The sequence below is a fragment of the Alexandromys fortis genome, unplaced genomic scaffold (genome assembly GCF_014885135.2).
Source record: "Alexandromys fortis isolate MF-2015 unplaced genomic scaffold, M_Fortis_MF-2015_v1.1 scaffold_35, whole genome shotgun sequence".
Taxonomy (NCBI): domain Eukaryota; kingdom Metazoa; phylum Chordata; class Mammalia; order Rodentia; family Cricetidae; genus Alexandromys; species Alexandromys fortis.
Window position 1 is genome coordinate 6995418 of NW_026067913.1, and position 22056 is coordinate 7017473.

Here is a 22056-nt window from a genome sequence, read left to right on the forward strand (position 1 = left end):
TCGGCTCTTTATTAAACAAATCAGAAGGTGGTTTAAGCAGAGACGCCTCTTCCTCTTTGCACTGTACAATTATCTCACAATAGGTGGCCGATCTCTCAGTTCTAGGTCAGCCTGCTCTACAGAGTGAGTTCCAAGCTAGGCAGAGCTACACAGAAAAAACCCTGTCTCAAAATGAACAAATATTAAAAAAATTAAAGAAATGTATATGGTTTAAAAATAAAAATAAAAGGATGGGCTGGAAAGAGCATTCAGCATTTGAGAGCACTTTCTGCTCTAGGGAGAGGACCTAAGTCTGGTTCCAAGCATGTACACCAGGCAGCCCATAACTATCTGCAACTCTAGTTCCAGGAATCACACTTCTTCTGGCCCCAAAAGGCACCTGCACACACATGGCAGGACTTCACATAGATATACAGACATACACACGAGTAAAAATAAAAATTAAAAAAGTATTTTTAAATATTTATTTCTATGTGCGCGCGCATGTGTGTGTAGGCATGCACACATGTACAGGTTCTTGCAGAGGCCAGAAGAGGGAGTCGGAGTCCCTGGAGCTGAAGTCCCCGGTGATGGTGAGCTGCCTGATATGGGGGTAGGGAACTACCAAGCCTGGCCACTAACTTCAACTCCCAGGACCCACGTGGTGGTGCAGAAATGCCTCCGGCAGGGTCTTTTTGACTTCCCCAAGTGTGCACAGTAGATGTGCCCCCCCCACCCCAGATTTCAACACAATTCCAAATCAGACACTTAAGGCCTTTCTGCCTCCACAGTTGTAAAACAGGTATTTTTCTAGTCCTTTCCATAGACTCCATTTACAGGGGAAGAGAAATATCACCCAAGTAGCTTCTGGTTTTACTCGGATTATGATGCTGTCCAAGGCATCTCCAGGGCATCCTGAAAAATGCGGTCTTGGTGTCTCTACGCCTGTCCCTTTTTTCACGGGATTACAGGTGTGAGCCAACATTCCTGTTTATCGTTCCCCCTTTGCTTGGTAGTTCAGTAACTACTTTGCTTGGTAGAAGTAATATTTATAGTGTTTACTCTCATTTCAGTGCGAGGAGGGCTGGTGGTGTGCACCCGTAATCCCAGCTCTAGCGGGATGGAGGCGTGGCAAGCAGTTCAAGGTCATCTGCCGGGTGAACGTCGTGATTCAGGGCCGGCCAAGGCTACAAATGAGGTCCTGTCTCAAATAAAAGACCCGAAGAAGAGAAAGCTTTAAACGCGTCACACCAAACTGGGGGTCTTCCAAAAAGGACCTGAAATTACAGTCCCGTCCCTTCCCTTGGAAAACACCGGTGGAGGAAGCAAAGCGCTCTACCCGACCACCGCACCCCGCTTCCTCACGCCCCGACCCCGGAGCGGCGCCCCGAGTCCGCGAACCGCTCGAGCGGGAGCCTCCTGGCCCCGGCCACGGCCCCGGCTGGTCGCTGCGACCGTCGCAGCCCGCGCGCGCGGGTTCCCGCCGCCACCGCACCGCGCTTTCCGGCTGGCGGCCCTGGCGCTCCGGGGTCAGGCGGAGGACACGGGCGGGCGCGCGGGGGGCGGGGGCGGGGCCGGAGCACGTGACCGCCGCGCCCGCCCTGCGGCCCCCGAGCCCGCCGCTCCCGGCGTGCCCCGCACTCTCGGCTGCCCGCCGCCCGCCCCTCCTTCCTCTCGTCCCAGTGCCACCGAGCCGGAGCCCGAGCCGCCGCCGCAGCCTCAGCCGCGGGCACTATGGTAAGGTGGGCGGGGGAGGCTGGGCGCGGCGGGACCCCCGCGCGGCCGCCATCTTACCCGGCCCGGGGCCTGGGCGGTGGGCGCTCCCGCGCTCTGGTCCCCGCGGCTCGAGGGCCTGCGGCGGGCGGGCGGGCGGGCACCGGTTCCGGGCCCGCGGCCGCTCGGACTCCTAGGGCGGGCGGGAGGGCCGGGTCTGGCCGCGCGCGAGGGGGGTCCCCCGGCCGTAGCCCGCGTGCCGCCTGATGGGTCTCGGGCGCGCGCCGTCAGGGCGGCCGGGAGCCCCGGGGCGAGGGTCTCGGAGGCCGGGGCCGGGGAGCCGTTGTGCGGAGACGGAGCAGGTGGCAAAGCCGGGTTAAGCCGCCCTCTCGCCGGACCCGTTACTCCGCCAGCGGCTGCCAATGGGCGGTGGGGCGTTTTGCCGTAGCCGCGGGCGGCTGGAGTTTACGCTTGAATCTCTTTCCTTATGAGGAAGCAGCAGTGGCTAAGATGACTTTAAAGAAAAAAAAAATAGTAGAAGCATTAACTGAAATCCCGAAGTGGTTTTTTTTTTTTTTTTTTTTGAAGGCCTGCAGAGTTGACACAATACAGAAGGTATTTTTGCGGCTGCTCCTGAAACTCTGACATCACCCAGTGAAATAGGAAACATTTCAGGCATGGGTCAACTCGTATTTGTCCCTTCCCACCTTCCGTTTGCCTTTTTCTTCGTGCTCCTCAGAGAAGGATGAATGGGCAGTATGAGTTAGGAATTTTAGCTCTGTCGTCTTCTGATGCGGAAACGGGACAGATCTAAGAGGATTTGCTCACGTTGTTTGGTGCAGTTTTTTATAGTCATGCCAAGCCCTGTTAGTCAAAACAATAATTCTGGTTAAAACCCAAGAGCTCGTTCTAAATTCCCGTCGTTGGTTTATTTTCAGGCATCTGGAGTCACAGTGAATGACGAAGTCATCAAAGTCTTTAATGATATGAAAGTAAGAAAGTCTTCCACACAAGAGGAGATCAAAAAGAGAAAGAAAGCGGTTCTCTTCTGCCTGAGCGATGACAAAAGACAGATAATTGTAGAGGAAGCAAAGCAGATCTTGGTGGGTGACATTGGTGAGACTGTAGAGGACCCCTACACATCTTTTGTGAAGTTGCTACCTCTGAATGATTGCCGATATGCTTTGTACGATGCCACATACGAAACAAAAGAGTCTAAGAAAGAAGACCTAGTATTTATATTCTGGTGTGTAAAAACAAAAGAAAAACGTGCTTTTAAAAATGCAAGGATTATTATTATCATAGTCAGTTTTTGCCTTTGTTTCCCTTTTGAAATTCAACGTTTTCTCCCCTGTAGGGCTCCTGAGAGTGCACCGCTAAAAAGCAAGATGATTTATGCTAGCTCTAAAGATGCCATTAAAAAGAAATTTACAGGTATAAACATTGACTGTTTTGTGCGGAAGAAAAAGGGTTCTTTCTTAGTCGAAATAAGGTTAACGGATGTGGCTTTTCTTCTTTTTTTTAGGTATTAAACATGAGTGGCAAGTGAATGGCTTGGACGATATTAAGGACCGCTCGACACTGGGAGAGAAACTGGGAGGCAGTGTCGTGGTTTCCCTTGAGGGAAAGCCGCTATAAAGCAATAGCCAAGTGCCATTCGATGTTAAGGGGCTTCCATTTCTCCAGCTCAGTCCACTGGAATCGTATTGGGTTTTGGTTTTTGTTTATTCCCTTTGCACTGGGCCCTTTCAACACAGTGAATGAATGAATGAATTTAAGAAGCCTGTCAGTGATTGCCATTAGACTGTTTAATATGGTTACTTTTATGTAGAACCCAAGGAATGCCTTCCCCGTCTTATTTTAGCCAAAACAACTGGTTCCATGCCTTCCTCGCAGTGAGCACTACAATGGCTGTGTTGTCAATGTGAATAGCGTAGAGTACTACAAAGGGTAAGCTAATTGAATGCCTTGAAAGTATTATCCACTGGTCATATGGCGAACCTTTCTTCAGTATTATTTATAGTTGCACTTGACTACAGTTCCCGAGGCTGGAGCGTTTGTGCCCTCACCTGCCTCGGCCAGCCTGTTTCTGTGACCTGGCAGCACAGATTTAACACTATGCGTTAAGAGCACTTTTTTTTTTTTTAAATACGCTTAATCCCTTAAAAAGAATGCCAATTAAGTTTCATTACCTGTCATTGATTTGTCCTAATACCTCAGTGTTCATTCCTCTTACCTGCATATTTTCTTCAAAGAAATAGCTGTGTTGATGTCTTTGGTCTCCCATTGAGAATACACTACTGAATAAATGTAGGAGTTTTATGTTTACCATATGAGTCTTGAAACACTACAGATATTTTAAGTATCAGTCATGGTGACAATTTCTGTATAAAAGAGCCTTAAATGGAACATTGTTTTGAGATCAAATTCCCTACCCTCACAAAAGTGGCCACGTCGCAATAAAAACTGTGGCATATTACAGAACGTTGCCTTGTTTTCCTTGGAAAATTTGCACATTGTCATGTGAAATTTTAGGGTAAACAGCGATTAAGCTCTGCATTGGTATTTGAGATTTTCTTTAATATAACACTCGTGTCTCTTTTTTCCAAATTGTTGAATTTCTTTGGGTCAAAAATACCTTAAAATCACTTATATACATACAGTCATTAAAGAGTGGTACTTTTATAAATATGCTTATTTATTTCTTTATGTTATAATACGGAGATCAGATTTTTTTTGCACTTTAGCATACTCCAGTATCTTATTTCTCTAGAAAAATTAGGGTATTAATTCATAGTTATATTACAAATAATTTTTTTGAGAAGTAGAAATGGGATTTTTTTATTACTTGGTCATAATGAAAATAATTTGTAAAGTGTCATTCAAAGGTTTAGTGATCCTTATGTTAGGAGTGTTTATTTCAGCTATGAGTCCTTCATATCTTTTCCATTTTGAATTGGAAAAAATTTGGTATAGCAGTCTTAAACATTAGTAATGGGATTTGGCTGTGGTCCAGAGCGTTCTCCTTATAGAGAATTTGATCTGCTCCGTGTGCGCACTTTGCTATTAGCCAGAGCTATTTATGGCAAACACATGCTTTTGTATCTTGTCATAGTCATCCACAGATGGCAGAACTGGACTGGATTCTACCGGTATGCAGACAGGCGTGCTGGTGAGCAGTCGGTTGTGGCTCTGAACTTTAGTGCTCTTGTCAGAATATAGGAAATGAAAATAGCCTTTTTTTGAATGCAGAAGTAATTTGAGTATAACTAGATTTTTTTTCTACCTTTTTGAAAGTTTTTTTCAGATGAGAACTTTAAAACATAGATGTTAAGTGTCTAGGCTTCCATTTAAACTGTGCGAGTGACTTGGGATCTTCTTAGCACTTAGCAATTTTATTCCAGCCTTCCAGCTGTCCCTGTGAGTTGTTCCAGACCTTTCCGTGGCTTTTTGGTAAGGTTACTAATAAGCCAAGCATGAAAATGGTAATGTGTACTAATTTTATGTTTAATTGATCTTTGCACCAAAGGACTTTTTCACCAAGTTATTTTGTTCTTTCAAAAGTTAAGAGATTTCTTTAAAAGTAAAGGAATGACCTTTTTTTCTTATAGTTGGTTTCTCAGTTTCCTTATATAATTTCTAAAAATAATTTCAGAGATTAAATATTGCTTTAAACTATGATATTTTGACTTTGTTAGATTGGCAAATATATTAACATAGTTAAATTGGTCTTTAAAGTGCACATAAGTGCCTAGAGCCAAAAAAATAACGATTTAATTTAATTAATGATCTTATGTTGGGAATAATTTACATCTTATTTACAATCATTTACAGTGAAACAATGTTCCAGTTAGCTTTAAAAGGTATATGGTGCTAATTAGTAAAATATTGAAGGCAATATTTTACTGCTAGCTTGCAAAATTCTAAGTGTTTTAAAAAATAAAATACATGAAAATATTTAAGGCTGTTGAGATGTGTTTACTTCCATTTTATAACTTTGAAAGTTGGAAAATTAAGATTGTAGATTAAAGTGGCAACATCTGCAGCATTTTTCAAGATTTTAGTTAATAAGCTTTCATTTAGAAATCCTGTTTTCAGACCAGAGAAATGGCTTAACAGATAAAACCACTAGCCACTTAAAGGTATAGGAGAACTGACCCTGCAGAGTTGTCTTCTGACCCCTCCACACTTACAAGTAGCACATACGCATGCGTGCACACACGTGTAACAGAGACATAATAATATAACTTTTTAGAAATTCCATTTTCAGAATTAAGCTTAATGACACATATCTGAAATCCCAGAACTCAAGAGGTTTTAGAAACAGAATCAGCACTTCAAGGTCATTTCCAGCTGTGTAGTGAATTCAAGCCAGCCTGGGCTACATGACATTTTGACATTTAAAAATGGTGGGGGGGAAGATATCACTGAGTTTTACAGCAATTTTAACATTTTCAGAGAAAGAAAACAGTTGGCATTTGTCCTAAGCTGACTTTGAGCTGTTGTTTTCCATCACTAAAACAGTGTGGCCAGCATTATATGTATAATGTGCCTTTTAGCAGCTTACAAAGAGCCTCTTGGGCTTGAGATTCTCCGATACACAGGTCCTTTGTAGGAGCTAATTTATGGGGTTTTTTTAAGACTTTTTTTTATATTTTATGTGTATGGATGTTTTACTTGCATGTATGTCTGTGTGTAATGTGCCTGGGACCTGCAGAGGTTAGAAGACCACCCCACCGATCCTGTAGAACTGGAGCTGCCATGTAAGTGCTGGGTCCCAAGAACAAGCACTCTAAACTGCTGGACCTCCTTTCTAGCCCTATACGATCTTTGTAAAGTGGGTTTTCATTAAGAAGTGATCTCAGCTGTGGTAAACAAATGAGAGGTTTCCCTCTTGTAAGATGGTGCAGGCCTAATCCCAGCATGGGAACGAGGCTAGCCTCAGTTATGGAAAACAAGTAACAACAACAACAAGAAAAAAAAAACTTTAGGTTTGTCCTCTGACTTCTACATACACGGTAGATAGGTAGGTAGGTAAGTAGGTAAATGGGGAGGAGACTTCTTAGGTCCTATCCTTTTTTTCAAATTTAGTAATAGGATATAAAAAAAATCACCAGGCAGAGGTAGCGCACACTTTTAATCCCAGCACTTGAGAGGCAGAGGCAGGCAGATCTCTGAGTTCGAAGTCAACCTGGTCTACCAGAGCTAGTTCCAGGACAGACTCTAAACAAAGAAACCCTGTTTTGAAAAACAAAAATGACATGGACATCTACAGTAAATATAAAAGCTACTAAAAGACTGGTGTCTGGTGCAAACCTATAATCTCAACATTCGGGAGATTGAGACAGGAGAATCAGTGCAAGTTCCAGGCCAAAACTACAAAACCACCCTGTGAGGACCTCTAAATGCAACTGTTGCTTTTCAGATTACATCTGTATGTAGCTCAGGATATCCTTGAATTAGTCATTTTCCTCAGCTTCCCAAACACTGGGATTACCAGCATGTTCCACTATAGCAGGCTACCCCTACCAGTTTTGAGAAAGGATGTTGTAGTTTATAGTACTTGTGCATCTGTTGCCTGGGTTGTTGCATACAGACCTTTAATTTTTTTGTTCATTGAAACAAAGTCTCACGATGTACCTTTGGCAGGCTTTGGAATTGGATAGCATGAGGCCAGCCTGTGCTACATGAGACTGTGTCTTAAATAAATAAAAAAAGATTATCGAAAAATAGATACAATACAATTCTGAATGTGATAGTGTGTACCTGTACTCTCAGCACTTTGATAGGCAGAAGCAAAAGGGTCACCACAAATTTAAGGTCAGTTATGGCTAGTTATGTATTAAGACAATGTCTTAAAAATCTAAAAGTAGCTAGGGACTGAGCCCGATTGATAGAGTACTTGCCTAGCAGGCACAAACCCGTGGACTCCAATCCATGGATGCACATCCATGATCCCAACACTTAAGAGAGAGGAAAATCAGAAATCCCAGGCCATCCTGAGGTACATAGTGAATACCAGGCTAGCCTAGGCTACATAAAAGATCTTTCAGAACAAAAGGCTAAAAATAAGGCTATTCAGTAAAAGAGACCTTTAAAAATTACTTTAAAAACAGATTGCAGTCTCAGCAGGTAGAGGCCCACAGAACAGAACTGACTCCTACAAGTCGTCCTTTGACTCCATAAGTGTCATTGTGACTGAAGGAAAGTGGCTCCCTGCTGCTGCCTGTGGATCCAGATGTGGAACTCTCAGCCACCTCTCCAGCACCATGTCTGCCTGCATGCCATCATGCTTCCCACCATGCCAATAAAGGACTAAACCTCTGAACTGTAAGCCAGACCCAGTTAAACGTTTTCCTTTATAAGAGTTGCTAGGGACTGGGGTATTGTTGTGATAGGCCTGACCATGCTACTGTTTGGAGGAACGTGGACTTTGGGACTTCAGATTAGAAAATTCAGAGTGCTTTAAGTGAGACTTCATGTCCATACTAGCAGGAGCATGGAAGACCGTGCTGCTGAGAGGTTTCAGAGGAGGAGAATAGTACTCTGTGGCCTAGAGACTATTCTTGTGATATTTTGGTGAAGAATGTGGCTGGGTTTTGCCCTTGTCTGAAATATGCCTGATGCTAAATTGAAGAGTTCTGGATTAATTGCTTTGGCAGAGGAAGTTTCAAAACGGCCTAATAGTGACTCTGCCATGTGGTTATTGGTGTTCACTCTTATGAAGGTCTATAATGAAAAGATGGAAGCTGAGTAAGGAAAATGCAAAACCTGCAGTTGAAGGAGAAAGGCGGCATCAGGAAATGGACTGAAACCAAATCCTGCGTTCAAGGAGATGGATTAAGAAAGGCCTGTTACTAAGTGGAGTAAAAGGAGTGGTGACCTCAGGATGAGACCCCACACAGCTAAATTTCAAATCTGTGAAAAGGAATCACAGAAAAACTTAGGGTTAGGTGTGGTGGTATGCATCCTTAATCCCAGCACTCCAGTGGCAGGGCAGGCAGGTCTCTAAATTCGAGGCCAGTTTGGGTCTACAGATAATTTCAGGACAGCTAAACTTAGGCAGTCAAGGAAATCTTTAGGGGAAAAAAAGCTGGTGAAAACGTATATGAACGAGGGGCCCATGTTCCAGCCCCAGCAAGTAGCAGCATCTGTCATCTTCAGCCACATGGTTCTGGCTTTAGAGTTAAGGACAGAAGAAGGTTATGGAATCTAATTCTGACACTAAGGAAAGCCACTGAGGCCTGGCTTGTCAGGGGTGTCCCTACATGTTACCCCAAGATGTTGGAGGTCCCAGAACCATGGGATGCCTGTCTATATGAAAGCTCTGCCTCAGCTCCCAGGCCTCCCCTTCCAGACCCCGCCCCTCAGAAAGCCCAACAAGGGTCAGCTCCTCTCCAGAGCTGATGAGGACTACAGGGTGGAAGACCTGGTCATCAGACCTGCAGTGTGGTCCCTCTCCTACCTTTCTGAGAGTCACCTAGGAGTGCTCTGTTTTGCTTTGCTCTGTTTATTAAATCTGGACTTATTAATTTGGTCTGATTTGGCTTATTGCATCAGCAGAGGAAACTCAATAGATGGGGATCCAATGCCTATCAGCTTAGTGCCGAATACCTGCTAACCAGGAGTGGAACCAGCCTAGAGAGAGAAGTGTGTTGCAGTCAACAAAGCTGAAAGGAGCTGGAGATCTGAAGGGTGCTTTGACAACAGTTTGCCCAGCTGGTTTTCAGTCCTGCTTTGGTCCAGTGTCACCTCGCTATGATCCCTTCTGGAATGGGACTATATCCTGTGCCATTTGTATGTTGGAAATATGTGGTCTACCTTACATTTTAATGTTACAGGGGATTACAACTAAGTGAATGCATGAATCTCAGAAGAGACTTTTAACTTTGGACTTTTAAACATTGTTGAATGTGACAGACTATGGGGACCTTTGAAGTTGGACTGAATGCAATTTTGCATTGTGACGTGGTTACCAGCTGTGGCAGCAGGAAGGCCCAGGCCCCACCCCAGCTGACCCACTCAGCTACCATCCGGCCCAGATCCAGTTCCTTGAGTCAGTCCACCCGAACATCTACGCTATGAGCTGCCGGAGCACGTGAAGGAGCTGGTCCTGCAGAACCAGAGCCGCAGTATCACCATGACTGGGCCGCAGCACGATACCGGAGAGGAATCCTAGTGATGGTCCGGTATCAATGGGGTGTTAGCAACCAGCAGGGCACTGGTGGCACACGGGAAACAGAGGCAGGTAGATCTCTATGAGTTTGAGGCCAGCCTGGTCTACAGAGTGAGTTCCCGGACAGCTGGGTCTACATAGAGAAACACTGTCTTGAACCCCCCCACCCCCCAAAAAAACCAGCACCTTTGAACTAGACCAGTGAGTTAATGCAGCGAACATTTGCATGTAAAGCTGTTTGGGCAAAAAAGAATACTGTGACACACTGCAGCTCCCAGGGCCACTGTGATGAACAGACATGACGGAGAGGTGGGACAGATGGAGAAAGAGAGCAATGCATGTGTGGCGGAGAGAAGTGCAACTAGACGTGCAACAGCTGTGACAGATGCGAGAGAGGGCTGCAGCTGATGGAGGAACAATAGGGTCGGCGAGGTGATGCACAGCAGCCTGCGCTTGTGCAGACCAAGCCTCTGAGTAAGCTACCCGGCTCTGAACAATGACAGGATGCTCAAAATGAAGAATGGTTCATCTGGATTGGACCTCCTCAGAGGCCATGCTTGGGCAGAGGGCCATGTTGTTGTCTGCAGGCAGTACCGCCACCAGAGACCCAGTGGAGGTCCTTGGCACATGCTGATGTTGGAGACCATGTGGATGCTCATGGTCCCTGCTGTTGCCAGAAACCACATAGAAGCTCAGGATCTGTGCTCTGGCTGACAGTAAAGGGCATCGACGACTGCAGATGTGTAGTTGAGAAAGGAACAGACTTCTGTGACAATCCTCGCCTCCATCCCACCCCTCCCCACAAAAGTAACAGTCTAAAAAATGAGTCATCAAACAGAATTCTTACTAGCCCTGTAGACCAGGCTGGCCTTGAACTCAGAGATCTGCCTGCTTCTGCCTCCCGAGTGCTGGGATTAAAAGCATGTGCCACCAACACCACCTGACATCAAAGAGAATTCTTAAAAATTGTGGTAAGAATGCTTAATTGTAGCTCTCTACAACTGACTTCTAGCGGGTGTACCGGTGGAGAAGGACCCAGTTTTCTTCAGGGGCCTGGCCACTGGGAATTTGACCATGTTCCAATGAGTATCTGAACAAAACAAAATGGACTTTTTCTTATTTGGGGGGATGGGAGGCCACAAGAGTCAGGAAGTGGACATGAGAGGACTCGTAAATGATTGTAGTCAGGGTGTATGATATGAAATTCCCAAATCAAAAAATATATTGGAGCCGGGCGATGGTGGCGCACGCCTTTAACCCCAGCACTCGGGAGGCAGAGGCAGGCGGATTTCTGTGAGTTTGAGACCAGCCTGGTCTACAGAGCTAGTGCCAGGAGAGGCTCCAAAGCCACAGAGAAACCCTGTCTCGGAAAAAAAAAAAAAAAAAAATATATATATATATATATATTGGGAAAAAATGAAAATGTTGATGTTCAACTTTTATACTACATTTTCAATAACGTACCCATTGAGTATTTGCTGCTTTAGAGTTTTCTTTATTATGAAGCTGACTTAGTAGAGTCTCATTCCATGTTTTTGTTTTGGATTTTTTCCTTTTTTGTTGTTGTGTTACTACAGGGTTGGGGATGGAACCTAGAGCTTCACCCACGGTAAGCGAGCACACTAGCATCACCTAGAACTTCACCCGCGGTAAGCAAGCACTCTAGCATAGAGGCACAGGTGCACAGACCCAAAAGTCCTTTATGATGATATACCAAGGTAGTTTTATTCTTTAATAAAAGACTGGGGGGGGGGGGGGCTGGAGAGATGGTTCAGTGGTTAAGATCATTGCCTCGTCTTCCAAAGGTCCTGAGTTCAATTCCCAGCAACCACATGGTGGCTCACAACCATCTGTAATGAGATCTGGTGCCCTCTTCTGGCCTGCAGGGATACATGGCAAGACCCCGTCTTTAAACAAGTACACACCTGGGTTGGAGTTGTAGCCCCATGGTAGAGGATGAGCATGCGCAGGGACTGACTGGTTGTTTTTAAATGCTTTTTAAATTACATTTATTTGAAAGGGACATTCATGTGCCATGGTGCGCATGTGGAGGTCAGAGGACAACTACAGGATTTGGTGCTCTACTTCTACCGGCTGGGTCCCTAGAAGGAACTTGGTCATCAGGCTTGGAGGCAGTGCCTTTCCTGCTGTATCATCCTGCCAGCCCTAAAGGTGTAGCCGAGGCAGCCCTTGAACTTATGATTCTCCTACCTCTGCCTCCTCAGCTTCACAACTGCCAATGTTTTATTTTGTTGTTGGTTTCCATATAGGATGTTTCTGTGTAGATCTGGCCACCTGGAGCTCACTCTGCAGACCAGGATGGCCTCCAGCTCAGAGATCCTCCTGCCTCTGCCTCCCTAGTTCTGGGATTAAAAGCCACTCCCTCCCGGCCCTACAATTGTCAGTTTTTAATGTGTCATTTTATTTTGTGTGTGTGTATGTTCTGGAGGGAGAAATCTAACCAGAGACAACTTCCCACCTCGTTGAGGAAGGGCTCTCATCTCTGCCTTACTGCTTACTCTAGACTGCCTGGCCCACAAGCTTCCGCGCGAGTCTCCTGTCACCCTCTCCCATCTCACTGCAGGAGTGCCATGCTTACAAATTCTAGTCACAGCTGGCTTTTTTGTGGCTTCCAGGGATTTAGCTCAAATCCCCAGGTCTCTCTGAGCCATTTTGCTTTCCCAAGCACCAGTTTTGATTCAACGTAGCAGGGTTTAGAGAATCCTAGGAGGTGAAATAAGTGTGGTAGAGCCCGGTCTAAATAGCAAACCTTTGTTGTGTGATGTTTTATTCTTTTCAGTGTGTGTGTGTGTGTGTGTGTGTGTGTGAGAGAGAGAGAGAGAGAGAGAGACAGACAGACAGACAGACAGAGACAGAGACAGACAGAGATTGGTTAACTTTGGTTTCCTGAGACAGGATCTCATATAGCTCAGGCTGTCGCCAAACTGGCTATGTCGCCAAGGATGGTCTTGAACTCCTGATCCTCCTGCCTCCACTGTCCTGTTAGTGGCATGACAGGCTTGTTGCCACCACAAATATTGCCATAAATATCTGAAACTACAATTTTTTCCTGTATTTTTGTGCCTCCTACTTTTATAGCATTGGGCAGTGATAATATGCATGAATTGTTTCACAAAATAACTTCCAATGTATTGAAACTCTACGTTCCTCCTATTATTTTTATGATTAAATTCAATAGATACTAATTCTTTCTCAAATTAAACCACCTCTATTTTTGGCTAAAAAATTGAAGATGAAACAGGATGTCTGTGTTTTGCATTAAGCAGACACATTCTACGAATGATGGAAAAGTAATTTTTATTATTTTGGCTCAAATACTTCAGGCCTAATCGTAACTTCTTAGTTTTCAGTTAGCATAAGAGAGTGTTTGTTTTTTTGTGAGCTACTCCAAGAGAGTTTGTTAATCCCTGGGTTTATGGCAATGTAAGATTTCCGCCTACTGTGGAGAAACTCGATCCCGCTCGGCGGCGGATCACACTGGAAGCCTTGCGTCTCTGCTCCTTAATTACTCGGACCAGTGTGATCAGCACTTTCTCAGGAACTTTGAAGTTTTTATGAGTGTGCCTTTTCTTGATGGGCTGTGCTAGCCTGAGGACAGCCTACTACACGACTGAGGAGGAGGAACTCTGGAACTGGGATGGGCGTGGAGGAAGCATCACAGAAGTGGTCCTCCCGCTGGCTGTGGCACAGCCCCTGCCAAGCAGCACCCCCTGGAGTTAGTGTGGAGCCCTGGGATAAGGGTGGGAGAGGAGGTGTGAGCCAGGTGCTTGAGGCTGGTGTCACAAGGCCAAATGTGGACCCGGAGTAGCTGAAGAGCCTCTTCCTTTCCCAGCACAGCGGTGGCTCTCTCTGAAGCGCACTGGCTGATAATGGCGGGAATGTATGGAAGAAGAAAACAGAGGGCACAGAGAACACCAAGGAAACACGGCCTTTGAAACATAGCAAGACCGTTTGCACATATGAATTCAAAAGGAAGCGGTCACAGGGCCTACACAAGACTGGGTCTGAAGAGGTCCTTGTGCTGAGGGAGGAGGTGGACTCAAGCCCACAGCCCTTCCAAAAGCTGTCTCCAACTGATAACCACTTGCAAATGAAAACTGAGTTTTCTCCAATGAAGCCTCGCTGGATACACAAGCTGCTCTTAAGGCCAGGTCCCCATGTTGGCTAGTGCACAGTAGATGGCCAACACAAAACAAACTCAATGTATTTTTGGAGAGTTAATGTTGTCTTATAGTGCTTTCCTGAGTATTTTCTTTTTTTCTTACCCTACAAGTCTTTTGCTTATATATTATGGTTTCCAATTTTGTGTTTTTATGGGATTTCTGTGTTTACCAACCAGTGTGTGTGGCTCTGTGGCTCTATGTTTTTTTGTGTTTTTTCATTGATTCTTTGTTTGTCTATTTGTTTTGTCCTATTCAGGTTTATTTATTTTTATCTTATTTTATTATTACTTTTTTCTTTTTCTTTTTTTTTTTTTTTTTATTTTTTCAAGACAGGGTTTCTCTGTAGCTTTGGAGCCTGTCCTGGAACTAGCTCTTGTAGACTAGATTGGCCTCGAATTCACAAGCCTGCCTCTGCCTGTGAATTCCTCCAGTTATGACTTTCAAACCAATGATTTATTTGGGGATGGAGAGAGGGCTAAATGCTTAGGAGCACGTACCATTCTCGGTCCCCATCACCCACATGAGTCAGCTCACAACTACCTCTACATCCTGCTCCAAGAAAATCAAATGACTCTTCATGCACCTGAACTCACTCACACACACACATTTATAAAAATAGGAAGAGGCCGGGCAGTGGTGGCGCACGCCTTTAATCCCAGCACTCAGGAGGCAGAGGCAGACCAGCCTGGTCTACAAGAGCTAGTTCCAGGACAGGCTCCAAAAAACCACAGAGAAACCCTGTCTCGAAAAACCAAAAAAAAAAAAAAAAAAATAGGAAGAGTAAATATTTTTATAAAATTTATATGTATGAGTGCTTTGCCTGCATGTATGTCTGTGTACCACACTCATGCAAAGCCTATGAGTACCAGAGAGGATGTCAAATCCCTGGGATTAGAGTTACAGACCATCATGAGCCACTTATGAGGGTGCTGGCAGTTAAACCTGGGTCCACTAGAAGAGCAGCCGGGATCTTAACCACTGAACTATCTCTCCAGCCCCCAAAGTAAATCTTATTTTAAAATAACGATGAGAAGAAGATAAAGAAATAAAAGAAAAGAAAAAAAATGATTAGGCATGGTGGTTCACACCTTTAATCCAGCAAGGGAAACTGAGGCAGGAGGTTGTCTGGGAGTTCAAGATGAGCCTGATGATCTACACAGCCATTTCTAGATCAGGCAGGGCTGTATAATGAGATCCTGTCTCCAAAAGAAGGGAAAAAAAAGATTATTGGTCTAGTATTTTTAATTTTTTTAGAATATATCCACGTGTTTGATTAAGTTTCTAAAATTTTTATAGTGTGTAATTTATGTATGTGTATGTGTGTGTATGCATGTGGACTTGTATGCCACACATGTGGATGCCCACAGAGGCCAGACAAAGGGATTAGATTCCCTGGGCTGCAGTCACAGACTGTTGTGAGTTGCCTACCGCAGCTGCTAGGACCCAAACTCGGGTCCTCTGCAAGAGACTGACACGCTGCCCACCAATGCTGGTGCCACGCCTTTAATCCCAGCACTCAGGAGGCAGAGGCAGGCGGATCTCTGTGAGTTCGAGGACAGCCTGGTCTACAAGAGCTAGTTCCAGGACAGGTTCCAAGCTACAAAGAAACCCTGTCTCAAAAAACCAAGAGGTCACTAGAGAGAGCATGCCTCACTCCTTGCTAGTGATAAATAAACCCAGAATTTTCAGGTTATCTGAGCAACTACTCTTAATTTAAAAAGCTTTAAACCCCCATTAGCCAGGCATAGTGATGCACACATTTGATCCCAGCACTCAGGAGGCAGATGGATCTTTGTGAATTCCAGGATAGCCTGGTCTACAGAGTGAGTTCCAGGACAGCCAGGGATATAGTGAGACCCTGTCTTAAATAAACAAACAACTTTTACTAGTAAATCGAAGCTATTTAAGCATAATCTCTTAGTTCTTTTCGCCAAGAGTATCTAGAGTCAAGGGTCCCTCTTTTTTCCCTCATAATCAAATTTCTTAATCTGTCTTTTATTGGCAAGTAGATGCAGTTTTCTAAAAGGCTTTCCAGTCATCAGGAAGCATTTGTTGAGTGTCTATTTGTAGAACACTATTTAGACTATCCCCAGAAACCCTCAAGGGCACTTTTATAATCCAGTTAGAGACAAAGTAGACCTGAGAACTGCTGAGCATCCAGTGACGAGCAGCTGAATAGCTCATGGGAAGAAAGGAGAGTGAGCCAACAAAACACTGCCAGAACTGAATTATAACTGTGCTCAGAAAGAACACCTGTAAACCTGAATGATCCCTCGAAACACAGTATGTGCAGTGAAGTTCTGATAGGCTTGCTCCACACTAAGTATATCTCATCCAGGTCAAGAATAAAAGGGCCAGCCAGGCAGGGGTAGTGCACACCTTTAATCTTAGCTCTGGGGAGGCAGAGGCAGAAGGATCGCTGTGAGTTCCAGGCCAGCCTGCTCTACAGAGAAATTCCAGGCCCGTCAGAGCTATTACACAGAGAAACCCTGTCTAAAAGAAAAAGAAAAAAGAAAGATGCCAGGTGGTGGCGCACGCCTTTAATCCCAGCACTCGGGAGGCAGAGGCAGGCAGATCAATGTGAGTTCGAGGCCAGCCTTGTCTACAAGAGCTAGTTCCAGGAGAGGCTCCAAGGCTACAGAGAAACCCTTTCTCGGAAAACAAAAAACAAAACAAAACAAAACAAAAAAACCTAAAAAGAACAAAACCCAGGCTGTGAACAACTGAATGCTCAGAATGAATGATCCAGTCAGGCTTTTATTTTGTCCCTTATATCAACATTTGTAAACTTTTATTTGTATAAAAGCAAATATAAAAAAAAGTTTCTGGGGGCTTGAGAGACAATTCAGCTCTTAACAAGCACTGGCTGCTCCAAGAGATGTGACCTGCCCTGTCAAGCTTTGAAAATAATTGTATGAAAAGGATAACTCTCCACCTACCTGTCTTCTTATAACTGTAGACGGATTTATTTTGTAAATGTTCTAAGAGCATTTGGGAAATAACAGCATATAGTGAAGTCAAGGGACAACAGCTAGGTGCCTACCAAAAAACATATGAGAACAGTGAGGGACGGACGGGCCATCAGCAATAGAAGTCTCAAAAGACAGGATTGTCACCGAGCTGGAAGAGCACAGGCCGCGCTTCTTCCAGAGAGAACAGACGAGGCAGACGTGCCACACATGAGGACAAAATAGAATCTAAATTTGGCCCTAAGATCAGGAGGCTTTCCTGTGGCATTTCAGCAGAGAATAGGTGCCAGCTTCAAACGGCTTAAAGGCTGAGCAAGAAATAGAGGCTAGGGATGTGGCTTGGTGGTAGTGGCTGTCTAGTTCTTGGGACTTGGGACTAATTCGAAAGACCATACACAGAGTATAGTACCTCCCAAACATCCGTGACGCAGCCCTTAGTCTCCAGCGTGTCACAAACTGACAACAGGAAGGGCTTGGTGGCACCTGCCAGTAATCCCAGCGCTTGAGAAGTGGAAACACGGGAAGTTAGAGCTCAGATTCATCCTCTGCTGCATGGGACCCAAAGTAATTAAAAATAAGTTTAAAAATAAGGACTGGTGGCCGGGTGGCAGTGGTGGCTCACACCTTTAATCCCAGTACTCTATACAGTTAGTGAACCTGGCAAGGAGCTGGAGATTGAAACAGACAAAGGCTCACAGAGACAAAGGTCATCCTTGAAACAGGAATGCCCCCTTATTGTGTACCAGAACCGCTTATATAGGGATCCTTAGCTGATAGCCACGCCCCAGCCAAAAGCACCAGAAACCACTCTCCTGTCATCAGCAACTCCTGAGGGTCTCGTGCTCAGAGCAGCTGTAAGCATTACAAGTTGTTTACCAGAAATTCAGGATCTAGGGGTTCAGAGCTCCCAACAAAGAGGGAAATAAAAAAAAAAAAGTACTAGGGGGTATTCAGAGGATTAGGCTGGAAGAGACGGAAATTGGAGTCTTGTCTCCAGCCTCCAGGCCCCTTTCTTCCGTAGGAAACGAAGCCTAAGCATGGGGAACCTTTAGCTACTTGGCATCCAAACACAGAACCCGCGGATCTGGGTGGCTAGCGATTGTTTCCCAGCTCTCAGGGTGGGTGGCACATGGCTAAAGCTGGGAACTGGTCACGTGGAGGAGCACCCTGTTGTCAGGGTCTGAGGGAGCCCACGTTAGCCTTGAACTAGCTGGTGAGGATAACCTTGAACTTCTGACATTACTGTAGCCACCTCACTAGTGCCAAGCACCGGGATACAGGTACGCTTCACCAAACCCAGTACTAGGAACTGAGTCCCGAATGCCAGGCAAGCGCGCTACCAACTACATCCTCATTCCTTATTTTACTTATTTGTTTTTTCGAGGCAGGATTTCTCTGTTGCTTTGGAGCCTATCCTGGAACTAGCATTTGTAGACCAGGCTGGCCTCAAACTCACAGAGATCCGCCTGCCTCTGCCTCCTGAGTGCTGGAATTAAAGGTGTGCGACCACCACCCAGCTGGTTGAGAAGAATTCTAACCAAAGGGAGAAAGCACATTTGCCTAGATGAGGCCCGCCAGTCCACAGGGAGGATCAGCAGCCGATGTGTGAAGACAGAAGTGACTGTGGCCTTTCCTGCCAGGTGCAAATGTTGGTAATCTTCCCTTACAGCCCATTTTTAACTGTTAGCTAGGGTGCCAGGTGGACACCTTGAAGATAGGACTCCATTGACAAGGGGCAGAAGGGTCGCCATCAGAATGAATTCCAGAACAATCTGGCATTGATGCCAGTTGTCCGCAGAGTCCAGACAGCTGCCTACTGGAGATAAAAACAAGATGTAGTATCATATTTACTACTAAACCCAAATCAATCCAAATCAAAGCCCCTTTTTTCCTTTTTTTTTTTTTTTTTTGCAGAGAAAGTTACTTTATTTAGTGGGTTATGGAGGGGAAAGGGGGGAGAAGGAAAAGAGAGAGAGGCACACAGAGGCATAAAGGGGGGGGGGAGAGAGAGAGAGAGAGAGAGAGAGAGAGAGAGAGAGAGAGAGAGAGAGAGAGAGAGAGAGAGAGAGAGAGAGAGAGAGAGAACAACGAACCGTGATTAAAAGCCTGGCAAATACTAAAAGCAACGCATTCAGGAGGCTGTGGAGCAGGAGCAGAGGGTGTATCCTTACTTGAGTGGGTGGATGCTGAGGAGTAACCGGAGCTGTGACTTCCCTTGATCTGAGAAGCAAACACTTTGCAGTCCTACGCCGGTGGCAGACTTGCTTTTGCTCTCAAGTCTATGGTGGACCCGCTCTGGATTAGGAGTGACCACCAGAGAAGCACATGCACTAAAGCTGGAACTGTTCAGAGAAGATTCGCATGCCTCTGCTCAAGAATGGCAGGCAAACCCATTGAGTGGTCCTCAGTTGTTCTAGATGGTGCGTTCGAAAGCCTAGAATGGAGCCTAACGACCCCCAGGAGCCAAGTGTCACTTCCCATCTCTCATAACAGCCCACGGGGCAAACGGGCTGTTTCTGTGGGGAGAGATGGAGCCCACCTCCGCTATAAAGTGTCCGTCATCCAGCAGACAGTGAGAGGGGCCTGATTCGAGGCTTGCCCTTAGCAAGCGACATCACCAACCAGCCGGTCCACCATCCAACTGTTCATGGAGCTTTCAAATAGACACTGATCTCATTGGCTTCCTTGGATGGTTACACCTCCGAGGCTTCTAAATATAAAATGATATGATACATTCTACTCATGGGAGAATGAGTGTGCGCGTGCGCACACTTGGTCCCAAGTCAGCCATTCTCCCCAGTGTCATGGCCTTTCTGCCACTGTTCATTCTGAAAATTTTCAATTATGTAAAAAACATTAGCCAGGCGATGGTGGCACTCGCCTTTAATCCCAGCACTCAGGAGGCAGAGGCAGGAGGATATCTGTGAGTTTGAGGCCAGCCTGGTCTACAAGAGCGAGTTCCAGAACAGGCTCCAAAGCTACAGAGAAACCCTGTCTTGGAAATTTTTTTTTTTTAAAAAAAGACAGGGTTTCTCAGGAGCCATTCCTAGGACTCACTTTGTACATCAGACTGGCCTTGAACTCACAGAGATCTGCCTGCCTCTGCCTCCCGAGTGCTAGGATTAAAGGTGGGCATGACCATCACCTGGGGAGACTGTGCCACTCTTACAGAGAACCAGAATTCAGTCCCTGGCACCCACACAGGCTTGTCCTTTAAACCTAGCTTCAGAGGATCTAATTCCCCTCTTCTGGCTTCCATGGTCACCTGGAGTAAGTGTATACCCCCTATGCACATAATTTAAAATAATATATTTTTATGGTTTTTATTGAGCTATACATTTTTCTCTGTTCCCGTCCTTTCCTCCGCCTCCCCTTCTACCCTCTCCTATGACCCCCACACTCCCAATTTACTCAGGAGATCTTGTCTTTTTCTCCTTCCTATGTAGAACCAAGCATATCTCTCTTAGGGTCCTCTTTGTTATCCAGGCTGAAAAATAATATATTTTAAGAAAGAATTAACAAATGTTTGACAGGCATGGTGGCACTTGCTGTAATCCCAGTACTCAGGTGGGTCACTGTGGGTTTAAGGTCAGTCTTGTCAATACAGTGACTTCCAGGACATCCAGGGCCACAGAGAAACCTGGTCCAAAAAAGTTTTGAAAATTGTGTGAGTGTGTGTGTGTGTGTGTGTGTGTGTGTGTGTGTGTGTGTGTGTGCATGTTATAGGTTGGGGGCCTGTGCCTTGGCTTTCACAAAGGTCAGAGAACTTTTTGGCATTGATTCTCTCTTTTGACCTATACATGGATTCCTGGGACCTAACTCAGTTTATCAGGTTTGTATTATCAAGCAGCAAACACCTTTACTCAGTGAGCCATCTTCTTTGTTTTTCCCATTTTAGATTTATTTTATGAGTGTGAGTATGAATCTATTTTTTTGTTTGTTTTTGTTTTTCGAGACAGGGTTTAGCGGTAGCTATCAAGCCTGTCCTGGAACTAGCTTGTAGACCAGGCTGGCCTCGAACTCACAGGGATCCACCTGCCTCTGCCTCCTGAGTGCTGGGATTAAAGGTGTGCACCACCACCGCCCGGTGAGTGTAAATCTATTTTATATGTGTATTTTGCCTGAGTACATGTATGGATGGATGGATGGATATGCTTCGTTGCTCATGCAATGCCTATAGGGGCCAGCAGAGGGCATTGGAGCTCCTGGAACTGAGTTACAGGTGTGAGCTTGCTCTGTGGGTGCTAGGAACCAAACCTGGGTCTTCTAGAAGAGCCAGTGCTCTTAACCTCCAACTCATCTCTGTAGGCCCCCAATTGAGCCATTTTATCAGCTCCTAAAAGATTGGTTTTTAGCTGGGAGTTGGTAGCTCACACTTTTGATCCCAACACTCGGGAGTCAGAGGCGTGAGGAGGGGGATTCTCTGTGAGTTCAAAGCCCGTCTGGTCTATAGAGCAAGTTCCAGGACAGCTAGGGTTGTTACAGGAGAAACCCTGTCTCAAACAACAAAACAACAACAACAACAAAAAGGATTTACTAATAGATTTGCTTAGGCGACATTAAATCACACAAAGTAGAATTGAACTAAGGGAGTGCTGCTTCCAAAATATTACAAAGATAAGCAGTATGCTAACCAGGCCTGTCAGAACCAAGGGAAATTCAGGACTCTAGGATGTAAATGTCTGCTTACCAGGATTGGCCAGGCTTAAACTCTGTCCCCAAAACAAGAGACAACCCTGCTTTACAACCTATTTCTCTATCAGAGGATTTACCTCTGTGAGCAATTTAAGACAGCAGGGCACGGAGACAGCCATTAAATCTTGGCCTACAATAAAGCCCGCCCCCCTCCAGTGGGGTTTGGGTCTGGAGAGATGGCTCAGCGGTTAAGAGCATCGCCTGCTCTTCCAAAGGTCCTGAGTTCAATTCCCAGCAACCACATGGTGGCTCACAACCATCTGTAATGAGGTATAGTGTCCTCTTCTGGCCTGCAGGCATATATGCAGACAGAATATTGTATACATAATAAATAAATAAA

At 45.4% G+C, this 22056-nt stretch overlaps 1 protein-coding gene and 1 non-coding gene across 2 annotated transcripts; both read left to right on the forward strand.

Moving 5' to 3' along the window:
* Window positions 1–1550: 1550 nt before the first annotated feature.
* On the forward strand, window positions 1551–5654 carry Cfl2 (cofilin 2). Its single transcript, XM_050138889.1, has 4 exons — window positions 1551–1716; window positions 2631–2938; window positions 3050–3126; window positions 3218–5654. The coding sequence occupies exons 1-4, from the start codon at window positions 1714–1716 to the stop codon at window positions 3328–3330; spliced, it is 501 nt and encodes a 166-aa protein (XP_049994846.1). The 5' UTR covers window positions 1551–1713; the 3' UTR covers window positions 3331–5654.
* Window positions 5655–19327: 13673 nt separating this feature from the next.
* Window positions 19328–19434, forward strand: LOC126499643 (U6 spliceosomal RNA). Its single transcript, XR_007591137.1, has one exon. It is a non-coding gene; the product is annotated as a U6 spliceosomal RNA (small nuclear RNA).
* Window positions 19435–22056: the final 2622 nt, after the last annotated feature.

Bases quoted from the DNA above. Each gene is read 5' to 3' on its own strand.
- Cfl2 (XM_050138889.1), top strand. The intron at 2,939-3,049 runs GTGTGTAAAAAC...TCTCCCCTGTAG, and splicing joins GACCTAGTATTTATATTCTG to GGCTCCTGAGAGTGCACCGC. The intron at 3,127-3,217 runs GTATAAACATTG...TCTTTTTTTTAG, and splicing joins CATTAAAAAGAAATTTACAG to GTATTAAACATGAGTGGCAA.